This window comes from Orycteropus afer, unplaced genomic scaffold (assembly GCF_000298275.1).
Source record: "Orycteropus afer afer isolate SDZICR_OR568_19922 unplaced genomic scaffold, OryAfe1.0 scaffold00315, whole genome shotgun sequence".
NCBI classification, from domain to species: domain Eukaryota; kingdom Metazoa; phylum Chordata; class Mammalia; order Tubulidentata; family Orycteropodidae; genus Orycteropus; species Orycteropus afer.
The window spans coordinates 1337199-1361162 of record NW_006921902.1 but is presented as its reverse complement, the minus strand read 5'-3'; the positions used below and the strand labels follow the sequence as shown (position 1 = coordinate 1361162).

The following is a 23964-nucleotide window of genomic DNA, read 5'->3' as shown; positions in this document are numbered from 1 at the left end:
CTGCTACGATGGGCTCATGTATAGCAAGGATCATGGAGCTGGCATGGGATTAGGCAGTGTTTCATTTTGCTGTGCATAGGGTCGCTATGAATTGGAGACAACTTGATGGCATCCAACAACAACAACTACAGATAAGACAAGCATCATGGTTGGTAAAGTAGAGGACAGACAAAATAAGGGAAACCCTCAGTGAGATGGTTTGGCACAGTAGCCACAACAATCTACCCAAACATATCAACAATCATGATGATGGCATAGGGCTGGGCAACATTTCATTCTGTTATACATGAAGTCTTGATGAGCCAGAGCTGACTTGCTTGCTGGTATCAACTCTAGACAAGAGCAGACTCTTCCATGTGGCTAACCAGGTCCTCTATGATCGAACACCGGTCTTCCTTCTAGGCTGCCTTCCCTCTGCTCCTGCTCAGAGCCCTTACTCCTGTCCCATACCCATGTCCTTCATAAATATATTGTTGTTGGGTGCTATCAAGTTGGTTCTGACTCATAGCGACCCTATGACACTAAGCACTGCCCAGTAGTGCACCATCCTCACAATCCTTGCTATATATGAGCCCGTGATTGCAACTACTGTGTCAATCCATCTCGTTGAAGGTCTTCTCCTTTTTCTCTGACCCTGTGCTTTACCAAGCATGACATCCTTCTCCAGGGACTGGTCCTTTCTGACAACATGATCAAAGTAGGTGAGCATAAATCTAGCCATTCTTGCTTCTAAAGAGCATTCCAGCTGCATTTCTTCCAGAACAACTTTGTTCATTCTTCCAGTAGTCTATGATATTTTCTGTATTCTTCCTCAACACCACCACATCAGCTCTTCTTCAGTCTTCCGTATTCATTGTCCAGCTTTCACATGCATATGAGGCAATTGAAAATACCAAGGCTTGGGTTAGGCACCTTAGTCTTCAAAGTGACATCTTTGCTCTTTAACAAATATAGGCCATGCTGATAAAAGCTTTTAGACTTCATTGTCTGCCTATGTGAATTATCCTTACCTTTTCTCTATTTATCCAAATATATTATTCAGATAAGAACAGCCCAGACCCCTCCATGAGACTCCCAATTCACAATGTTCTCTCTCCACCACCAAAACCCTTAAACCTTCTTCAGATTATTGGGTAGTACTTAAGACTAAACAACTCTGACATCAAGTCAAGTCAATTCTGACTCATAGCAACCTCCTTAAGGAGCTCTGGTAACGCAATGCCTAAGGCATTTGACTGCTAATCAGAGGCTGGCAGTTCAAACCCACCAGCCACTCCTCAGAAGGAAGATGAGACAATCAACTTCTGTAGTGATTGTTATGTTGTTGTTATTTGCCGTCTGTAGTGATACCACCTCGGAAACCCAAAGAGGGGTTGCTGTGAGTTGAATCCAACTCGACGGCAGTGAGTTTGGTTTGGTTTTTGGAGTGACCCCCATAGGGTTTGCAAGGCTGTAAATCTTTATGGAAGTATATTGCTTTATCTTCACTCTGCAGTGTAATTGGTGGTTTTGAACCCCCAAACTTCTGGTTAGCAGTCAAATACCTTAGCCACTGAACCAGCAGAGCTCCTTAGCACTTAAGCGTAGCTAGATTATATTCCTCTTGGTGTCAGTGCCCCAGATCCTCAAAATGCTCTTGATATTTGGAGAACTCTTTTTAGAACTATACTGATCTTCTACTCTGTCCTGACTTTCTGGCTGGTGACTCTTCCTAGCCTACCTGTTCACTCACAGGAGCATGGAACATCTCTTCCCAATTCTTGACTGTAAAACCATCTGTACCTACTTTTTTGTTTTTTTTAACCCCAAAGCATCTTATACTCCCTTTTCTTAAGGGTTTCTCTATAATCATAAAGCCTTTGTGAAAATTACAAGTGTGACTGTCTTAGTTCCAGTTTTCCAGAAGCAGACCTGAGATGAGGATTTGTATGACAGTGACTTATTAAAGGCATACTTCCAGAATAAATCAGTGAAGGAGTGGAGGAAACAGGACATGGAATGGCAGATAGCCAGGCCAAGGTACTGTTTTAGCCAAAAGTGGCTAAACCTTGTCTGGTCATAAAGAGAGTTGAGCTTTCATACTCCCATGCTAGTTAGCCAGCTACAGGCAGCCCTGGGGGGGACACAAATCCAAAACACTTCCTACTCTCTCAGAGTGGGTGTAAACTGTCTCCCATAGCCTCCAGGCAGGCTCTAAAGAGAGTTGCAGACATAAGCCTTTAGATGCAAAGGCACACAAGATGCCTGGGAAGTGGCAAGGAGCTGATAAAATGGACCCTGAGATCTGGTCTGAACATCAACTCCTTCCCTGTCCTCTACAGGTGGGGGTGAATCAAAGGGCTTAGAGACCTGGGCCTGTACACCCTGCCTCCATCTCTGCTAATTGTTCTCTGGATTGATGTGAACTCCTCACCTTAGAGCTTACAAAAATTATCTGTATAACCACTCTGACATAGCCTGTGATCCCTTTCAGTCAGCTTTGCTCTATTTGTCAGCAATTTATCAGAATTATAGGTGTTTCTTTCCCTCAAGTGAGCTCACTTGCAAAACTTTTTTTCTGGACCTTTCCTTTTGGTCTAGGAAAGTAATTTTTAGGCCTTTCACAGTCCTTGCTACATAAAATAGATAAGACAGCGTTGGCCTGCTGTGGTGTTCTTTTCTCCATCTCCATTCTGCACTGAAAATGGCAAGGGAAGAAGGCGGTGGAAGCAGGTCTGAGCCACTTTCAACAACAAACAGGTTTAAGAGATCTGTGTTCCTTGGAGAGGAAGTCTTTCAGAAAACTAGCTGTCATAAGGGATGGATGAAGAAATCTGATAGAAAATATGAAGATGTTGAGGTCTTCTACCTCAGCATGGGTGAGGTGCTCCAAAACAGCAGCAAATCAGAAAAAAGGTGATGTCTTAGTCCCAGACATCACTGGTCACATTTCTGTGTGATATAGCCTGCCTTCCAGCTATAATAACACAAGGGAGATGAACTATCTAGAGAGACACAATTACTTCTTCTGCACTTAATTATTCTTAATTCCTATGTCTTAATGAGCACTGTTTTCCAGACTCTGGGGACCCCTTACTCCCTCCTCACAGGGCCTCCAGAGGGAGGAGAGACTGCTCTTGGGCTTTGAATGATGCATGGAAGAGAAAGGAGAGCTCTTTGCCTCTCCAGCCAGCGTCTGTGTCTAGGTTTTGCTATCCTATCCTGACTTGCCTCCTCAACCTCTCAGATAGTAGAAATGACACTTGGTAACGTGGTGATCTCTCTTGTGGGAAGTTGCCAGTTTGTTAAAAGCCACTGTCCCTTCCACGTAGGCCTTGGATAATCATTGTCGATGCAGTACTAACACTTAGAGGTTGAATGGTATGTGGCCAAGGTCATTCAGTAGAGAACAGGGAAGGTCTTCTGCCCAGGAATCCTCTTTACCACTTTGGGCTTTTAACTTTAATTAGTCTGCTTCCTTTCCTGTGTGCTTTTGGATATTGATGAGCAGTAACTGCTTCTCCAGAGAGAAAGAACAGCTTTGGGCCATGAACTGGATTTCATTCTTTCTGACTTACTCTCACAGTACAACTTACACATGCACAGGTGCTAAGGGAACACTAGTGAGGAAGAGTTCTTAGTTCTGACTGATCACAGCTGCCTGGGCTTTGGGCTTTATTCGTTGTTGGAAGAAAATTGGAGCCTGAGGCTGGACAGGGTGCTGACTTTGGTCATACTTCTCCCAACACAGGCAGTTTTCAAGTCCTTCAGAGGAAATGGGAGGGAAGTTGGAGGCTGCACCTAGGCCTGGGGGAGGAGTAAAAAGTGTGTCCCAAAAGGTGATTAGAGTTCAAACTAGCACCATAAATAAGGCCAGAGATGACACACACCACTGACTTTAACAGGGACTGACATTGCACATCAGGACTCCCAAGCTGAGACCTTCATTACAGCCACATATCATTGGGATTGGGAATAAAAAAGTATGTCCATATCCATTTTCTATAGAGTGCTCATGCATCCCAGTTTGCATGGCAAACTTTGATTTCTCTAGTGTAATTTCAAACAAATGTTAAGTTTAGCCAAGAAATTAACTAATCTCTTGCCAGGTTGGGCTCTAACTAGTTCAGGGATTAGTTGAAGGCCAGTCTTATGTATAGACTTTACATATGCCACCCATGAGGACAGAGATAGGGAAGGAGGAAAGATGGAAGAGGTTACAGTTGAGTCCATTTTCTGGAGTCTCATTCTTTGCCTAGGAGGGCAGCTGGCTGGGAAAGAAAGAGAGAAAGTCAAGTTATTTGAGGTAGGCTTTGCACATTTCTTCATCTTGGTTTTCTGTACCCTTGGCATCTTCAAAATAAAGTAAAAAATCATGAACATAGTGTATGAGGCAGTCCTCTCTAGAGGAGCAAAACCAGTGAAGCATATATGTAAATATATATAGTGTTGTTATTTGCCATCGAGTCGGCCCCGACTCCTAGCGACCCCTCCTTGGGTTTCTGAGGCAGTTATCACTGCGGAAGTAGGATTGCCCAATCTTCCTTCCTAGGAGTGGCTGGTGGGTTTGAACCGCCAGCCTCCTGTTTAGCAGTCAAGTGCCTTAGGCACTATGCTACGAGAGCTCCTAAATATATATAGAGAGAAATTTATTTCAGGGAAATGGCTTATATAATTGTAGAGGCTGGCAAGTTCCAATACCATGAGTCAGGCAGTGGGGTGGAAGCTTCTCCTGATTCACATGGTTATAGGGGCTGAAGAACCCAACAGTTACAGGTGAGATGGCAGGCTAAAGACTTCTTGCATCCCAAAAACTAGAGGTTAGAGGATGATGAGACGAATGCAGGATCAAGAGAGAGCATGAGCTTTACCAGAACATCCATATATATTGGATGCAGGCACATCCCAAGGAAAATCTTTCAAATGATTGGCTGTTATAATTAGATAACAAAATGAAAGATGATTATATAATGCCTGGCAAACCACTGAGAATCATAGCCTACCCAAGTTGACACATAACATTAACTGTCACACAGGGCATACAGTACAACTTACCTGCAATAGCCAGGGTTGCTGTATAGAGAGGTAGCCTGCTCAAATTTGGTAATCTGAGGAGAATTTGATAAAGTGCATATTTACAATGGTGAAGCTGGGGTGCAGTAAAACTGAAAGGGGCAGATCAGGATTCTGGAGATGGTTAGACCAAAGCATCATTAGCACCTCCAAGACTGAGTGATGAAAAGAGGGAGCTCTGTAGGTACCACCTGAGAGAAGGAGCTATAGGAGATGGCCATCTACCAGGGCCTGTGATCCTTGATAGAGGAGCATAACCAGCCTCTGGCAACCCTGTGGTGAAGGAGTCAGTGAGAGAAATACCCTTACATCCCTCTCCTCCCTCACTCACACCATCTCCTGCCACTTATTCCCATTGGCTAAACCCAGTGGGAAGCCAGAATTCAGGGAGTCATGCAGGATAGTCCAAAGTGGGACTAGAAGGACAAATAGGAATGGTAGTGCATTAACTTTCTGTCTTCACCTTTTATTAGCTTATTTTCAACCAATGCTTTATATTATAGGTAGTCTGGATTTCCACCCTTCCCCCAATACAACAGAATGTTTTCAGTCCCATCATGCTTTATCCAAGCTCTTCCCTCTCCCTGAAATGCCATGCCCATGCCATCTCCACTAAGCAAACTCCTACCTCCCTGCCAGAGCCCACATAAAGCTCACCTTATCCAAAAATGCCCTTGAAAGTAACTGAGAGTCATTGTGTTTTGGTTCATATATATAGAATATACTCCTTTTCCTCCCAGAGCTCTGCACATCATAGGAAGGTAAAACATGCATATATTGCCATAAACATATACCAGGATATTTAGATATGGGGAACACTCATGGGGCAATGAAAAATTCTACAGAATAGTTGGAATATAAGGTCATATTTTAAATTGGCTTTTATGAAACCCAAACCAAACCCAGTGCCATCAAGTCAATTTCAATTTGTGATGACCCTGTAGGACAGAATAAGCTTTCCAAGGCTGCAAATCTATATGAAAGCAGACTGCTACATCTTTCTCCCATTTAGCTGCTGCAGGTTTGAATGGACTACCTTTTGGTTAACAGTAAAGAACTTTAGCTACTGTGCCACCCGGGCTCCTTGGCTTTGACTGAAAAAAAAAAAAAAAAAAACTGCCATCGAGTAGATTCTAACTCATAGTGACCCCTGTTGGGTTTCCAAGGCTTCAAATCTTTATGGATATAGATTGCCTCATCTTCCTCCCATGAAGCAGCTGCTGGGTTTGAATCACTGACCTGGTTAGCAGCCAAATGTCTCACATACTATGCTACCAGAGCTCTTTGGCTTTGATAGGGGGATGAAAGTTTGTCTAAGAAGGCAATAGGGAAAAGGGCATTCTAAAGTGTGGTACACTGAATCCTAAAATAGTGAATAGACTGTTCAGAAAAGAGGTAGAAGTAGCCTGACATACCTAAAACATGCTCCTAAAGCAGAGTGGGCGGGGGGGGGGGAGGTGGAGCACTGCAAGGGATCTCTGATGTGAGCTCAATGTCACATGGTACATGGAGTCCATGATGAATTCCACTGAATTCTCTCTCAGCATTTCTGAGGCTATCTTCCCTAGAAACTGTTGGTTTCCATGAAGGAGCTGGTGGTATGATGGTTAAGCCATTTTGATTGCTAACCAAGAGGTCGGTGATTCAAACCTACCAGCTACTCCATGGAAGAAAGATGAGGCATTCTGTTTCCGTAAAGATTTAAAGCCTTAGAAACCCAGTGGAATCACTATGAGCCAGGATGGACTCTATGGCAGTGAGTTTGGTTTATCCTTATTTGGATTATTTTGAATATGCTAGGGAAACAACTAAAAGAAAAGCTGCCAGTTTTACTAATCTGGGGAAGGAAGGCTCTGCTGCCTTTGCTGACAGTCTTATGGTCTGATAGTTTCTCCTAAGTCTTCTGGTGCTAGAATATAGAATCCCTTCTTGCCACAAGGACTTAGCAAAGATTTATTGAATAAATAAATGGCTTGTGAGAGCTATAACTTAAAATGTGATATGATAATAACACATGTTAAACAGCAGAACTAAGGAAAACCACAAGTGATATTGGGGGCAGTGTGAGATACATTGCCAAGTAAAAGATAGAAATGATAATTGTCAGGGGCATTCATAGTAGAAAGAAATCACATCTAGCTTGGAGGCTACAAGGAGGTGGGATTTAATCTGGAACTTAAATCATGTGTAGCATTTGGAATGAAGAAAAAGAGGAAGATATTCAAGGTGGAGTGGGTGGAGTGAAGCTGTGACAGATAGCGAGTTATCCTTGGGGGTATTGAGTAGATTCCTTTGTTTGGTGCAGCTAGTCCATGTGGAGCAATGATGGGAGATAAGGCACAGAAAGCAGCTGAGAAAACATTGGAGGATGCTTTATAATTCAGAACTATGAAATGTATTCTGTGTAATCAATGAAAACCATTGAGCAAACTGACTTCTTAGTGCTTCTGTAACAGAAATAGTTCAAGTGGGTGACTTTAAAGAACACAAATTTATTTTCTCACAGTTTAGGAGGCTAAAACTCCAAATTAAGGATGCTGGCTTTAGGTAAAGGCATTCTATACCTATTCTGGGGGAGGCTTGGGGAATCCTTATCTCAGCTCCTCTGACTTTCTTCTTAGCATTCCTTGGAGATCTCCAAATGGAATCTACCTTCACACCATTTGTGCTTGCTTCCTTCTGTGCCTAATTTGTTCCTTAATATTTCAAAGGTGATTGATTTAAGTCATGCCCTACATTGACATAGCCTCATAAACATAACAAGGAAAACACCACTCATAAATAGTATTACATCCACAGATATAGAAGTTAAGATTTATAACAAATATTTTTTGTAGACACAATTCAATCCATAACACACAAAAAGTTTCCTACACCATTTGATTTAGTATTGGGATTTTGTCGCACTACAAATCAAAATGTGCCATTCATTGCAGAAAAGTCATGGTTCACTTAACTCAGCAGAGTTTCTTTAGACATTATGCTACTTTTTTTGCCTCTGACACAAAGGACAGATGAATAAATGCAATTATTAGGAACTTTCCTTTGAGGTCAACAAAACACTACCTTCTTGATATATCTTCAAGACATTAGAGAAAAAACTATCCCTTCTGCTGTTCTGATCCCCCACAAACAGTCGTCACAGGTAAAGGGAAATGTGGACATTTTGGCATTTTTTGCTTATACATTTTGGTGGTTACATTTGTCTGTCAACTTGGCTAGACCTGGTTGACTGGCTATGGAGCTGGGATGTAGTATTCCCCATGATGAGACTGGTAATCAACTCCATGGTGAAATCTATTGGAGCAGCTGAGTAGCTGCTTTGGGTATGTGGTTTGCTTCTCATATATAAGTAGCAGCTTTGGGAATGGTTTCTAGCTTATGGTATGTAGCTATGTCATTGTTCAGCAGCCTGCCATGCTCTGCCAACCTTGGGACTTACAATGGATTTGAATTAATGGCCTGCTGTGTGGTTTGGTAAAATCAGAACTGTGCCATTTTATTTGTCGACCTTGGGCTTGTTAGCCTCAGCAGCCAGTAGGTGCCTGAGTGAAGAGATGTCTCTAGCTTCAGTGGGCCAGGAGCAAGAGGCAGAGCTGAAGCCCAAGGTTAAGGGGCTTTCACACAGCCCCTACAGCCTGGCACTTTGAACTTGGACTTCTAGCCTCCCAAACTGTAAGAGAATAAACTCCTGTTTCTTAAGGCCATCTCATTTGTAGTATATTTTGTGCCAGAGTCTTACTAGGTAACCCGAACATACATGCAGGTTGTTGGGGGCATGCAGCATAGTTATCCTTATAGTGTGGGCCTTTACAGGGCCACAGGCCTCATGGACTTTTACTTTTTCAGTAGTGGTGAAAGGTGGGAGGTTTCAGTCAAATAAGTATCAGACAGCAGATATTTATTGAGTGCTTACTTTGTATTCCATAACATAATCTATAGAGGTACAAGAGAAAAATAAAGCATGTCTTTTGCCTTTCAAATATTTACAGTCTAGTCCAAGACATAAGACTACTGCATTCCTAAGAATGAGGATGCAAAAGGATTATAACCACTGTCCTCTGCTGGGTCTCTATTACATACAGAGCAGTGCACTTACAGGCTCTGCATGTGTGGTACACTTCATTATCTCATTAACCACATGCAGTAGGAAATGCTGTTTCCATTGATGTTGTTGTTGTATGCTGTTGAGTTGGTTCTACTCTTAGCAAATCTACACGACAGAGTAGGATTGCTCCATAGGATTGTCTAGAATATAATCTTTACGGGAGCAGACTGCCAGGTCTTTTCTCTTGCAGAGCTATTAGTGGGTTAGAGCTATCAACTTTTTAATGAGCAGCCAAGTGCTTAACTATGCACACCAGGGCTCCTTATTGCTGATGAGTTACACGAAACTCAATAAGGTCAGATGTGTTGTCTGAGACCTGATATTTTAAGCAATGTGACTTCAGACCTATGGCCCTTCCTCCTTAGACTCTACCTCTGACTTCAGTGATCTGTTAACCAGTGTATGCAAGTATTCTAGTCAATTGACTGTAAGAGTTTCCTTTGTCCTACCCAGGCCTTCTCAACATTGTCATTATTTTAATAAGTGGGCAGGATTTTGTAGTCCACACACCTATTTTTTAAAAAGAACAGAAAACTTTTATTGTCACTTGAGTGAAGTTTACAGAGCAAATTTGTCTTCCATTCAATAATTCTTACACATTTTGATTTGTGAATTTGATTGCAATTCCCATAATGCAAAAGCAGTCTTCCCATTTCCTCCCTGTGTTTATTGTTTCCATTTGTCCTTTTCCCTATCCCTTCCTGCATTTTGAGCTTTACCCCTGGAGAAATACTGCCCTTTCATCTAGTGTCATTGCTTGTTCTATGGAATATTTCCCTGGTGTGATTGTTCACTTTATAGGCTAGTCAACTGGCAATGGGTGTGTCTTAATGGATTATAAAAGTGACTAGGAGCTCTGGTGGCATAATAGCTAAGGCATTTGACTGCTAACCAGAAGGCTAGTGGTTCAAACCCACCAGCCACTCCTCAAAAGCAAGGTTAGGCAATCTACTTCCATAGTGATACCTCCTTGGAAACCCAAAGAGTGGTCGCTATAAGTCAGTGGTCGCTATAACTCACCGGCAGTGAATTTGATTTGGTTGGTTTTAAGGGCCATAGTCTTGGGGATTCCACCAGTTTCTATCAGACCAGTAAGACTGGTCTTTTTTTTACTATTATTTTGAGTTTGTTCCATATTTTTCTCCCACCCTATGCAGGACCTCCTATTATGATTTCAGGGTACACACCTGTTTTTTACATAAAGCACTATACATAATGGTCGAGAGAAGAAACAGTTGTGGACTTGGTGTAAGTTCAATGTTAGTGTCTCTAAATGACCCAAACCAATTTTATAAATGTTAACATGTGATTAGACTTTTTGGAAATACCAGTAAGGTCAAAATTAGCAACCCTACTAGTGAAGCCGTCTCCTACCATAAATATCTGAGGTTCTAGCTGATGCTATTTGATCACAGTCCATTTTGGAATTTCAGTTTCAAACAAAGCTTAACTAATGTCTACAATAATGGAAGATGGGAGTCTGTCACAAAATCATATTTCTTAAACCAATTACTTAGTCTGAATTCCCTGCAATTTGGTGATGACACATCATCATCTCTGCTTGTTTCTACCAGAATGTACTTTCTTTCCAAAGCAAGACTGGAAGGTGAAACTCCAGCCCCTGTAACCATATGTCAATATTTCAGAGCCAGTCATGTTGTGATGATTCCATATGCAGCTTGGGGAGTAGAGTGAGGTATGGCCCAGGTCAGACACTCCAAGGAACCAAACTCAGGGGCAACTGGAGCAGTTCTATGCAGTCAGAGGAGATAGAGACCAGCTGCTGTGAAGGGCAGAAGCACTCATTTCACTATAATCTCGTGTTTCCTGAGATGTGCTATTGTTCAAAGGCAGTTAAAGGGGGCATTTGATCAAAGGAATGGTTGGAATACACACTGTCTGGGTCCATTATGCCCACAGATCATCAGGCAGGTGTGTTTAAGAAAGGTTAAGTCTGGATTTGTTTTCCTCTCTTCAATAATCTGTTTCTTTATTTTAATACTCTTTTTGGCCCATCTTTAGAAGGTTATAGGCAGACCCCTTTTTCTGTATTTTTCTTCCAATTTCTAGATCTCTCTCTCTTTCTATCTCTTCTGCTATCTAAAATCTAAGTAGCTTGAGCCCCTGAGTCCATACTTTTTTGGTTTTCTTTCTGCAGTACAAGTACTGGGCTTGCTTAATCATTTTTAGCTATTTCTTTCTATGTAAAGACAGCGAGTGCAATAAAACCACTATTTTTATCAGCAAGAGAAAAAGACATTGAAGGCTGCATTTATACAACTTTGGCACAATAGGTGCAGCTGCAGAAAATTACAGGCATGGTGGCTCTTTTTACATACCTTGTGCTTATGTCATGGAGCAGCAGGTGCATATGTAGATGAATCCTCTTCTGGCCAACCAGAAGATTCAACCAGGTTCATCATCAAAGAGAATACATTGATAATCTATGTAGGCTGCAAACAGTTGATAATTTGTGCTCAAATAGAACAGCCAAATATGAAGACATTGAAGATTTTTTACTAACTTCTTCAGTCTGAGATTGATCAAATACGCAATTTAGATGAATTGGTAATTACTGGTTATTAGAATACAAAGGATGAATTCTTGTATAATCCTTATAATTCTACAAGGATCAGTAGTAGGAAAATATGGCCTTGGTGATAGAAGTGATGGAGATTTTATAATAGAATTTTTCAAGACTAACACAACTTACACTTTGCAAATACCTTTTTTTCAACAACATGATAGTGACTATACATGTGGAACTCACCAGATAGAATACACAGGAAATAAATAGATTACATCTGTGGAAAGAGACAATAGAGAAGGTCAATATAATCAGAACAAAGCCACAGGTTGAATGTGGAACAGACCATCAATTGCTCATGAAATTTTAAGTTGAATCTGAAAAAAATTAGAACAAGTCAATGAAAACAAAATACAACCTTAAATATATCCTACCTGAATTGAGAGACCATCTGAAGAATAGATTTGATACATTGATGCATTGAATACCAATGACCAGTCTGGAAGTCCAAATGAATTGTGAGATGACAAAAAGATATGACACATGAAGAAAGCAAAAAAGTCATTAAAATGACAGGAAAGGAAGAGAAGGCCCAAATGGATGTCAGAAAAGACTCTGAAACTTGCTCTTGAATGGAGAGTTTCTGAAGCAAATGGAAAAAAAGTTGAAGTAAAAGAGCTGAACAGAAGATTTCATATGCTGGCTCAAGAAGACAAAGCAAAGCATTATAATGAAATGTGCAAAGACCTAGAGTTAGGAAATCAAAAGAGAACATGCTCAGCATTTCTCAAGCTGAAAGAACTAAATAAAATAAAATAAAATAAATTCAAACCTCGAGTTGCAATATTGAAAGATTCTATGGGCAAAATTTTGAATGATGCATGAAGCATCAAAAGAAGATGGACGGAATCCACAATTACACCCATCAAGCAGAGGTCAATAAATAAACTCACTGTACTCAAAAGAACTGGTTGATGTTCAATCATTTCAGGAGGTAGTGTATGATTAAGAAATGGTGGTAATGAAAGGAGAAGCCCAAGCGGCACTGAAGTAATTGGCAAAAAACAGGGTTCCAGGAATGATGGGATAGTCAATGAAATATTTGATCAAACAAATGCAGCACTGGAGGCATTCACTCAGTTTTCCCAAGAAACTGGAAGTTTTCATATTTGTGCCATTCCAAAGAAATGTTATCTAACTTTTGTTGTTCTTTTGTGCCAATGAGTTGATCCCAACTCATAGCTACCCCTCCTTGGGTTTCTGAGGTGGTATCACTATGGAAGTAGATTGCCCAACCTTCCTTCCAAGGAGTGGCTCGTGGGTCTGAACCGTCAGGCTTCTGGTTAGCAATCAAGTGCCTTAGACACTGCACTACCACAGAATGTGGGAATTATCAAATAACATATCATACACCAGTAAAACTTTGCTGAAGATAATTAAAAAATGGTTGTAGTAGTATATAGACAAGGATTGCCAGAATTCAAGCCAGACTGAAATGAAGACAAGGAACAAAAGATATCATTGCTGAAGTCAGATGGATCTTGGCTGAATGCAAACTGGAAAGATGTTTTAGCTCTCTAGTGCTGCTTTAACAGAAATACCACAAGTTGATGGCATTAACAAAGAGAAATTCATTCTTTTACAGTTTAGTAAGATAGAAGTCTGAGTTCAGAGTGCCAGCTCTAAAGGAAGACTTTCTTAGGAGTCTTGCTCCTAGGAGGATTCCTGCACAACAATACAAGAATCCTGGATACAGGATTGTGGTAAATTGTAGTCATTTTTTTTTTTCTTTATCTTTATTTGAAAGTAGAGATATGCTTGTCAGGAGACTGTGTGATACATTAGCAACAGCTATAGAGTTGAAATTAAATGAATGAGAAATTTGTATTCCAACTTTCATATTTGTTGATGTGATACTTAATCTCTATGATATTCGTTACTTCATTTGCAAAATAGAGAAATAACACCTAACTTACAGGTCTGTTGTATAAATTAAATGAGCCAATAACAATGTCAACATTTTAAGCTATAAAACACTTTATAAATCTAAGAGACTAAAATATACAATTATAATACTTAACTCTGGCATGATTCTGAAAAGAACAGTTCAATTTTTAAAATTTATTCTAATTAATTGAATCAATAGACTTTAAGATAAATTAACTTTTACCAAATGCTGAATATTGAAAGATACACATTTTGTCAAGTCTTAAAAGAGGATACTATGTAAGAAACCCATCCTTGGATATTGAATGTGTGGTGTCAAGGAACAAAGCCAGTATATGTCACCTGGGTATCACAGTATATGTCATCCCTTTGATATTCAGAGATACATCTCCATGTTTCGTTGTATTCTTCCTCCCTTTCTTCTCAGGCCTTCACCTTCCTAAAGCCTTAGTTTCCTAGAACATTTTCTTTCTTTATTTATTTTAAATTGTGATTTGGGTGAAAATTTACAGAGCAAATTCACTTTCCACACAACAGTCTTCTGGCTTCTCATTCTTGGTAGTAGTAGGTCCCCCTTCTCTGATTTCTTCTCTCTCCTTTTATCTCTTATAAGAGGTGTTACAGGCCACACCTGCTGGAAGCTCCCCTTATATCAGATCAGGACTGTGATGAGACTAAGGGTGTTGCAACCCTCCTTTAATCTTAATCCTTTTACACCTAATCATCTTATCACATTAGATCACATCATGGGGTATTATTACATATCTGCCACATTACATCATTATGTAACTTATAAACCACTGAGAATCATGGCCCAGCCAAGTTGACACAAATTTTGGAGGGACACAATTCAAAGTTTACTCTGTTTTATTGACTATGCAAGGAAATTCGACTGTGTGAATCATAAATTATGAGTAACATTGTGAAAAATGAGAATTCCAGAACACTTAATTGTGGTCACGAGGAACCTGTACATAGACCAAGAGACCAACCTTTCAACAGAATGAAATAATACTGTATGGTTTAAAATCAAGAAAATTATGTGTCAGGGTTGTATCCTTTTACCATACTTTTTCAATCTGTATGCTAAGCAAATAATCTAAGAAACTGGACTATCTATATGAAGAAGAATGTGCTATCAGGATTGGAGGGAGCCTCATTAACAACCTGTGATAAAAAGATGACACAACCCTGCTTTCTGAAAATAGAGATTTGAAACACTTACTGATGAAGATCAAAAACTACAGCCTTTACTATAGATTATACCTCAACATAAAGAAAATAAAACCCCTCACAACTGGACCAGTAAGCAATGTCATGATAAATGGAGAAAAGATTGAAGTTGCCAAGGATTCATTTTACTTGGATCTACAATTACACCCATCAAAACAGCAGCCAATAAATAAAACAACACATTCTATTGGGCAACTCTGCTGAAAAAACAAATGTACACACATACACACACGCACACAAACAAACCAAAAAGACCTTTAAAGTATTAAAGAGTAAAGATGTTACTTTGAAGAGTAATGTGCACCTGCACCAAGCCATGGTATTTTCAGTAGCCTCATATACATGTGATAGCTGGACAATAAATAAGGAAGACTGAAGAAGAATTTATATATATATAAATACTGGTATTAGCTAAAGATATTGAATACACCATACACTGTAAGAAGAATGAACAAATGTGTCTTGGAGGGAGTACAGCTGGAATCCTCCTTAGAATCCAGAATGACCAAATTTCTTCTCTCATACTTTGGTCATGTTATCAGAAGGAACCAGTCCTAGGAAAAGGATATCATGCTTGGTCAGGTAACGGGTCAGTGAAAAAGAGAAAGACCCTTAATGAAATGGGTTGACATAGTGGCGGTGACAATGGTCTTAACCATGGCAATGATTGTGAGGATGGCACAGTTCTGGGCAATGTTTCATTCTGTTCTACACAGGGTCACTACAAGGCAGAACCAACTCAATGACACCTAACAACCATGACATTGTCCAAAAGATGAACTTCTCCAAGTGAAGGAACAAGGTGCACAGAGACTAACAGTATCATGGCTCCACACTAAAATGGAAAATCAAATATCCCTACTGGCTTTCTCTTTTCCTAGATACTGCCCAGGATGTTATATAAGCCAGACTATGGACTACGCATACAGGAGGGGAGGGCCTCAGGAGTTGTGGGGGTGGAAGAGAGATTCACAGAAACATTGAAAGATAATGAGCACTGGCTGGAGGGCTAGACTATAGGGAGAACCTAGAGAATAGCAATTGAGGCTAGTGAAGAGGAGGCTATCAGAGTTGTGAACTCTTTGGAATGTGGGGAGTTGGGAGTTCCAAGACTCAATACAGAACCCTTGAGTTTAGAAAGGTTGTTTCTCTGTTGGTTACATATGGGGCAAGATAACTGGAAGGGATGTTGGGGTAATAGGATTGACCTCAGGTTCATGGGGTGTGAAAGTAAGAGACTGTAAAGGTTTGGTTTGGACATTTCCACATTTTCTATTTCCACATTTCTTTTCTAGCTTGCATCATGCTGACCTGTGACCATGTCGCCAATCACTGATGATGGCCCTGTCCAGTCATGCTTACCAGGATTAGTCAGGGATAGTTGAGTTTGAAACCTTCCTCACTGTCAGTTCATCATATAGCTGATCACTTTCCTGAAGAGGTGGAATACCATGGTGTGTTTAGGAGTGATTTTGTAGAAGAGGTAATTTAATGATTTTCTGTGAGAAGAGGGAGAAATGTGGACTGAATTTCCCACACCTGACTTTCTGCCCACTCCTGCCAACTGAAGCATTTGCTCTAGCTGAGAGAGAAACTATGCTCATTGTTTTTTTTTTTTTTTTTTTTTTAGCCTATAAAAAAATCTCCTCTGCATTGTTGTGGAGGCTGGATAAATGAGACAGATAGATGGGGGCAGGTAGGAGGAGGTGACAGGATTTGGCTGCCAAGCTGCCTTTGTGATCCATCTCCACAGAAGCCAATGTTAATCCATCGAGGCTCAGTAAGACTGATATCCAGCAGTGACAGTTTGGACATATAAACATGACCTTGGATGTGCCCAAAACCACAGCTGAATACATGCCAACTTTCCTGTGTAGTATATCAGCAGGACAACATAACTTTGTTGGAATCGGTTGTGTTCAGGGTGTTAGTGTATCTGCAAATCACCAACGTTGGCCCTCTAACTATGGTGAGACTGATTCAGGTTCAGTCAGTTTTCAGTAATTAGACACAAGGAAGCCCAGGACAGTCCTCTTGTATTCATCATTAGGTTGTGATTTGCCCCTATTATGGGTGTCAAAAACAATTACTCGATCAGTTTAGAGTTGTTGGTTGATATTTCCTGCACTGTGACCATTCATCTGGTCAAATATCTATGATTATGGAGGGGGGGTGGGGAAAGCCTCTGCTTCTGGCCTTCCAGAACATACTAGTAAAAAGAAAGTTTTGTCCTATAAGGTAATGGGAAATAACTTTCAAACAAGAGTCATTTCCTAGTGCCCAGTCACGCTGCTGCTTTCAATCCAAAAGAAACAGATGTGTGAAGTAGTGGGATCCCAAAACAGAAGAATCAGCATCATTTGAGAAGTTGTCAGAAATGATCAATTTTATACCTCACACCAAACCTATTTGAATCAGAGACACTGGGAGTAGGAACCCAGTGATCTGTTTTATCAGGTCTTCCAGGAGATTCTAATGCATACTGGATTTGTGAAATACTAATCTAAGCCCACCAGCCACTCCTTAGAAAAAAGATGGGGCAATCTACTTCCGTAGTGATACTGCCTCGGAAACCCAAGGAGGGGTCGCTATGAGTCGGGCCTGACTTGATGGCACATAACAACAACAATCTAAATGAACTGAACAGATTGCTAAGAAAGCCTACTAGGCAAATTGCATTGGGTAAATCTTCTGCAAAAGACCTCTTTAAAGTTAAAGTATTAAAGAACAAAGATGTTACTTTGAAGACTAAGGTATAACTTGACCCAAGTGATGGTATTTTCAGTAGCCCCATATGCAAGTGAAAGCATAACAATGACTAAGGATGACTGCAGAAGAATCGATACATTTGGATTGTTGTGTTGATGAAAAATACTGAATATATCTTGAACTGCCAAAATAGACAAATCTGTCTTAGAAGAAGTACAGCTGGAATGCTCTTTGGAAGTGAGAATGGCCAAACTTTGTCTTAGGTACCTTGGTCATTTTATCAGAAGGGACTAATTCCTGGAGAAGGATATCATGCTTGGTAAAGTAGAGGGTCAGTGAAAAAGGGGAAGAACCTCAATGAAATGGATTGACATAGTGGCTGTAATGATGTGCTCAAGCACAGCCAGTGATTGTGAAGATGGTGTAAAACCAGGCAGTATTTTGTTGTACATAGGTTTGCTATGAGTCAGAACTGGCTCTGTGTCACCTAACAATAATCTAATAATCTAAAATCATTTTTTTTGAAGTCCCTATAGGGATAGCAAGGAGCCCTGGTGGTATACTGGTTAAAAGGACTCAGCTACTAACCAAAATATCTGCTGTTCAAACCCGCCAGGCCCTCTGTGGGAGAAAGATGCAACAGTATGCTTCCATAAAGATTTATAGCCTTGGAAACCTTATGAGACAGTTCTACTCTGTCCTATAGGGACACTGTGAGTCGGAACCCACTCAACAGCTAAGGGTTTGGTGGTTTTAGATAGAGACCTATTGGTGCAGTGGTTAAACCCTCAACTGCTAATCAGAAGGTCAAAAGTTCAAATCCACTAGCCCCTTTGTGAGAGAAAAATGTGACGACAATCTGCTCCTGTAAAGATTACAGCCTTGAAAACCCTGTGGGTCAGTTATACTCTGTCCTGTATTGTTGCTATGAGTTGGAATTAATTTGACAGCAATGGGTTTGGTTTGGTTATGGAGACAATAGGAACTAAGAATTAGGTATCTGATAAAACTGATTTGAATCCTAGTTTTGGAGCTTAATATCAGTGTATTGTGAGTCAATTTGTATAATATTTCATAGCTTCAATTATACCATCTGTAATTTGGCAATAAGTGAACCATAGTATGATTTTGTGATGATACAATAAGCAGCACAAAACTTGCTATATGCCAGGCCAGAGATGTTTCTGGTTGATTGGTTTTTCCCACAGGAGCCTTACAGGATGCTTCCCACCTGTGCCTGCAATGATTGTGTGACATTTACACAAGTGCAGGCAGAAAAATGCAAAACACAGGATGTTTCATCTCAAGAGAGGCTGCCTAGGGTAGTGGTGTGCTCTGTGGCAGTGCTTACACTTTTCATGGTCACAGATCATTCTGAAAATTCAGTGAAAGGCCATTTCCCCTCCCCATTGAAAAATACACTTTTGCACATTCTGAAGAATTCACAGGACCAGGAACTGGAAAACCTGGATGCTAGGTCTGACTCTATCTATACTAGCTATTACATTGGGAAAGTCACTAGACCACTCCAAATCTGATAGTACTGCTCTTTAACAGCAAGAATGGATAAAAGCATCTAGTGTACAGATTTCTTTCCAGAATCAAATGAGACAGTGTGAATGTAAAAGTGCCATGGATGCTGCAAAAGAGTATACAGATTTGAAGCATCATTATTCATCCCAAGATGCATTAATCTTTCCAGCATTATAGTTAGGATCAGAATACTGTGCTTGTGAATTTACCCTGAAGCCATAGAACTAAGTTGGTGTCATGAACCAAACCTAACCATACTCACTGCTGTTGAGTCAGATCCGACTCATAGCGACCCCTCCTTGGGTTTTCAAGGCAGTATCATTATGGAAGTTGATTGTCCCATCTTCCTTCCAAGGAGTGGCTGGTGGGTTTGACCACCAGCCTTCTGGTTAGCAGTCAAATGCCTTAGCCACTATGCTTCAGGAGGGAAAATAAATACAGAAGGAGAAATGTGATAATGATTTGAAGAGAGTTAGTGAGAAATTTGAAAGTGCAGGAAAAGAGAAAGGAGCATCCAGAATTTGGGGAACCCAGATACAAAAGTTAAAGGAAAAATATCTGCTTGTATAGATGCAAACAGTTTGATGAATTTGAAAGATGCCTTTAGTATAGTTACAATTCAACATTTTTTCTGCTGGATATAATGAAGATAAATAGAAGTGATGGTGGTCCATGTTTAGTTTTTACTTCAGAAGCTTACTACCAGAATTCACTAATTGAGATGAGAACTATCACTCTTATTAGGTAAAAGCTGGGTCTCCGGTCTAGCACATAATCAGCTGCATGACTTAAAAAGCTGCGGTGGATCCTCATTATTCTTAACTATCTATTTGTAAATTTTCTTACTTGTTAAAATGTGTTTGTAACTGTAAAGTCTGTACTGTGGTGCTTTCACTGTCATTTGTGGACATACTCTAAGAACAAATACCAACTAGAAGTAAGAGGAGAAAAAAAAAAAAATCAGAGGCTTAATTTCCTTTTTTTGGGGGGGAAAGGAAGGTCCCCCTCCCTGCTTTTTTCTTAGAGCATTTATTTTCTTTGTGCCTTGATCCCTTTACCAATAGAACTTCCTTAAGGATGGATATAAGTATTTCATGATTTAAGTCACATGGAATACCTAAAACAGTGTTCAACTTGCTTTCACCTCTTTCATCTCCCTAACTGTGGATTTCTGATACTGCATCTCACCTTTGGGGGATTTTCATCATCTATTGAAGCCCTTGAGCAAAGGGAAGACTGGCAGTGCTGGGTGGTGGAGAGGGGAAGCTCAGCCATTATGGAAATAGAAGCATGGAAGGTGCTTCAAAGTTACAACTGGGAATTGTTTGAAGTACTGAACTACTCATGGCCCAGAAGTCTGAGGCAGTCATTGTTCTGAGCCTGTACTCCTCTAAGACCTCTGCTACTGAGTTCCAGACTGTATACCCATGATAACTTGTTAAAAAAAAGTGAAATGTGTGAATGTGTGTGTGGATAGTAGAGAGTGTGCCCCCTGCAGGGTGCAAAGGGTTAATACATTTGGCTGCTAACCTAAAGTTTGGAGGTTCAGGTCCACCCAGAGGTGCCTCAGAAGAAAGATGTAGCAATCTACATCCAACAAAACAGACATTGAAAACCCTATGGAGCACAGTCCTATTCTGACACACATGTAGTTGCCAGGAGTCAGAATCGACTCTATGGCTACTGCTTTTTGTTTGTTTGTTTGTTTGTTTGTTATACTGGGGGTTATGGGGCAAAAGGGAAAACGGTGTATGATGACAGCCATCTTTGCCTTGCCAAGAAAGTTCCACTCTGATGACTCCCATTTTATCTTCAATCCTTTGACCTAATTTTCTGGTGTTCCCTACAGGTGCACAATTGACAACCGAGTCACCCGTGTGGCCTGGCTAAACCGCAGCACAATCCTCTATGCTGGAAATGACAAGTGGTGTCTGGACCCCCGTGTGGTCCTGCTGAGCAACACTCAGACCCAGTACAGCATTGAGATCCAGAATGTGGATGTGTATGATGAAGGCCCTTACACCTGCTCTGTGCAGACAGACAACCACCCAAAAACCTCACGGGTTCACCTCATTGTACAAGGTAGGTGGGCTTAGTTGTGTGGCTACAGATGGGAAGCTGGGAAAGATTAGTTAGAGACTATCTGTGACCCTCAATGCCCATCAGATCTGTTTGTCTTATCTGGCTAGAGCAGCTTCCTGGTTGTCATGTTGCAGTTAGAACCTATATTTTCAGTAATTTGCATATTGAGTAGAACTGTGATTTTTTTATTTTAATTTTGTTCAAATATTTTTTTCCAGAAAATTATTTTCTAGTTACTGTGCTCCATCGTTTTTTTTTTTTTTTTTTCCTCTCTCTCCTAAGTTCCTTAGGTTACATCCAACTCTAAGCTTGCTGTGATTTATTTAAGGCAAGTATTTTAATGCTGTCCTAGCAGTACAGTGCCTAAGACACTTGACTGCTAACCAGAAAGCTGGTGGTTCAAACCACCAGCCACTCCTCTGAAGGAAGGTTGGGCAATCTACTTCCGTAGTGATACTGCCTCGGAAACTAAAGGAGGGGTCGTTATGAGTCGGGCCCAACTCGACGGCACATAACAACTACAACAGTACTATACACATATATATCATGCCCTAGCTCAGCCCACCCTTTCAATACAGATCCAACCAACAGATTCTCTACAGAGTTATACAGACACACTCATTATGACTGTTTTTGTTTGTTTGTTTCCAACTTGCCTGTACCTTCTTTCATCTCCCTAACTATGGATTTCTGGTACTGCATCTTACCTTTAAGGTATGCATCTGGTGCCCTGTTCTTTGGCTGCACTTAACTATATTGGGTTGATTTCTAATATAGTGAGGAAGAACTCAAAATCTTGAATGCCAGAAGGACTGCCACATAGCATTGCCCTTTGGATCAATTTTAAAACTATTGCATTATTCTTTAGTTTTTCTAATACACTTTGCAATGGACCAAATATTCTGCTCTATTAAGTTTAATCCCCAAGCAGTGGCTTTTCTGTCAGGTTTCCCAACCTGATTCCAAATTTCCTTCATGAAGTAAATGGCAGCACCAGGGAAGTATACTCCTTTTCTGGAGTCCCCTTTGTCTGTCTTCTTTAATGACATGCTCAACTTTATCTTTCAATGGAGGATAGAGAATTGCCAAAAGATTCAGTAGAGAAATAAGGGGAATGAAGGTGGCTTCAGAAGGAAAAACTCAAACTGGTAGAATTAAGGTAAAGTTAGCTGTGAGAAGGCCAGTGACACATGGATCATGATTCCACATACTTGAAAAGAAATAGGGAGAAATAATGAGATGAGGAGGTGATTATAAAAAGGACATGAGCTCTGGCCTGAGTCATTCCAGTGGGATATTTGAACCCCTGATGCTATGGCAATGTTTGAGTATACCAAGTTTTATTGTATTATTATTGTTCCCCTTATTCTTTCTTCCCAAAAGAAAATTGTGATGGCTGTTTATTTTCCTAGTTCTGTATAAGAATACTTTTCAAACTGCTCTTAAAACCAGTATTTTTTTTAAAAATTATTTTGTTGTTGCCATTGAGAATATATACAGCAAAACATACATCAATGCATTAATTACATTATTTTAGTTAGGCAAATATTCTCACTCTCCTTTTCTGAGTTGTTTCTAACTTATTGACATAAATGCACTGCCTCAGAAGATTCCCATCTAATCTTTCAAGTTGCTGTTGTCAATTTGATCCCATATAAATAGTTCTTAAAAGAACATAAAGTGAATTGTGGTAAGGTGGCAGAATAGGCAGAAAGACTGCATAGACCCTCTTGAACAAAGAAAAGGGGAACTAATTAACACAGATACAGAAGATAATCCTGGACCCCTGAACCTTGAAGGGAAGGAAATAAAAGTGGACTAAACTCCAACTTGCAGAAAAATCTGCATGAAAATACCAGAAAAGACATATGGAGCTGCGGTCTGGCAGCAATCCTGATGGCACAGAGAGCTTGGATATTGCCGAGTGGTGGTAGGATTAATAATTAACCTAAAAATCAGCCCTGCTAGCCTGGGCCTGCACAGACTGCTCTGGTGGCTGGAGGATAAAAGGCAAATCAGCAGTGAAGAGGAAGGTGGGCTGAGCTTTGGACTTTTGCCTGTTCAGAAGGTGCTGCCATTTTGAATGTTTCTAAGTGCCTTGATCATTTTGAATAGTTAAAGTGACAGCATTCTTCCAGATGCCAGGGACTTAAGACCAGGCTCAGCTTGCTGGAAACTACAAAGACATCCCAGACACACAGACAACTGAAAAGATGTGGAATTCCCCTTGTTACTTGTACATCTCACACTATCTTGGTGAACAGAGGTGAGGCTATCCCTCACTCCCACCCACCTTCTAGGTGGACAGGAATACCATCCCAATCTGTGTGCTCTGAGAGAGCCTTGGTGCACTGCCCTGCCATGGCAATTTTTTTTTTTCTTTTTTTATAGTTTGTTTGTTTTTGTCTGTTTGAAAACTATAATTATTATTACTTTTGTCCTTTTTATTATCATACTTTATTCTTCCCTTCCCAAGTTCCAGTTTTCAGCTTCTTTTCTTTGCCCTATTCCTAATTCCATTTTATTTTATTTTTTTTCCTTTCTTGTGGGTAACCCTTTCCTTGTTTTTCTTTTTGTGTTTTTCCCATTTTTTTATTCATTATTCACCTTCTCTTTTTTTTCTCTTTTTGCCCTCTCCCCAGATGTTGTTGTTGTTGTTGTTATGTGCTGTCGAGTAGGCCCCGACTCATAGTGACCCCTCCTTGGGTTTCCGAGGCAGTATCACTACAGAAGTAGGATTGCCCAACCTTCCTTCCAAGGAGTGGCTGGTGGG

General features: G+C 40.4%; 1 protein-coding gene across 1 annotated transcript in view; it reads left to right on the top strand.

Moving 5' to 3' along the window:
* NTM (neurotrimin) overlaps positions 1-23964 on the top strand; it is a 921102-nt gene that overhangs the window by 437034 nt on the left and 460104 nt on the right. The window contains exon 2 of the mRNA XM_042782435.1: positions 20959-21191. Coding sequence (XP_042638369.1) covers positions 20959-21191 — 233 coding nt within the window. The remainder of the gene's footprint in view (positions 1-20958; positions 21192-23964) is intronic.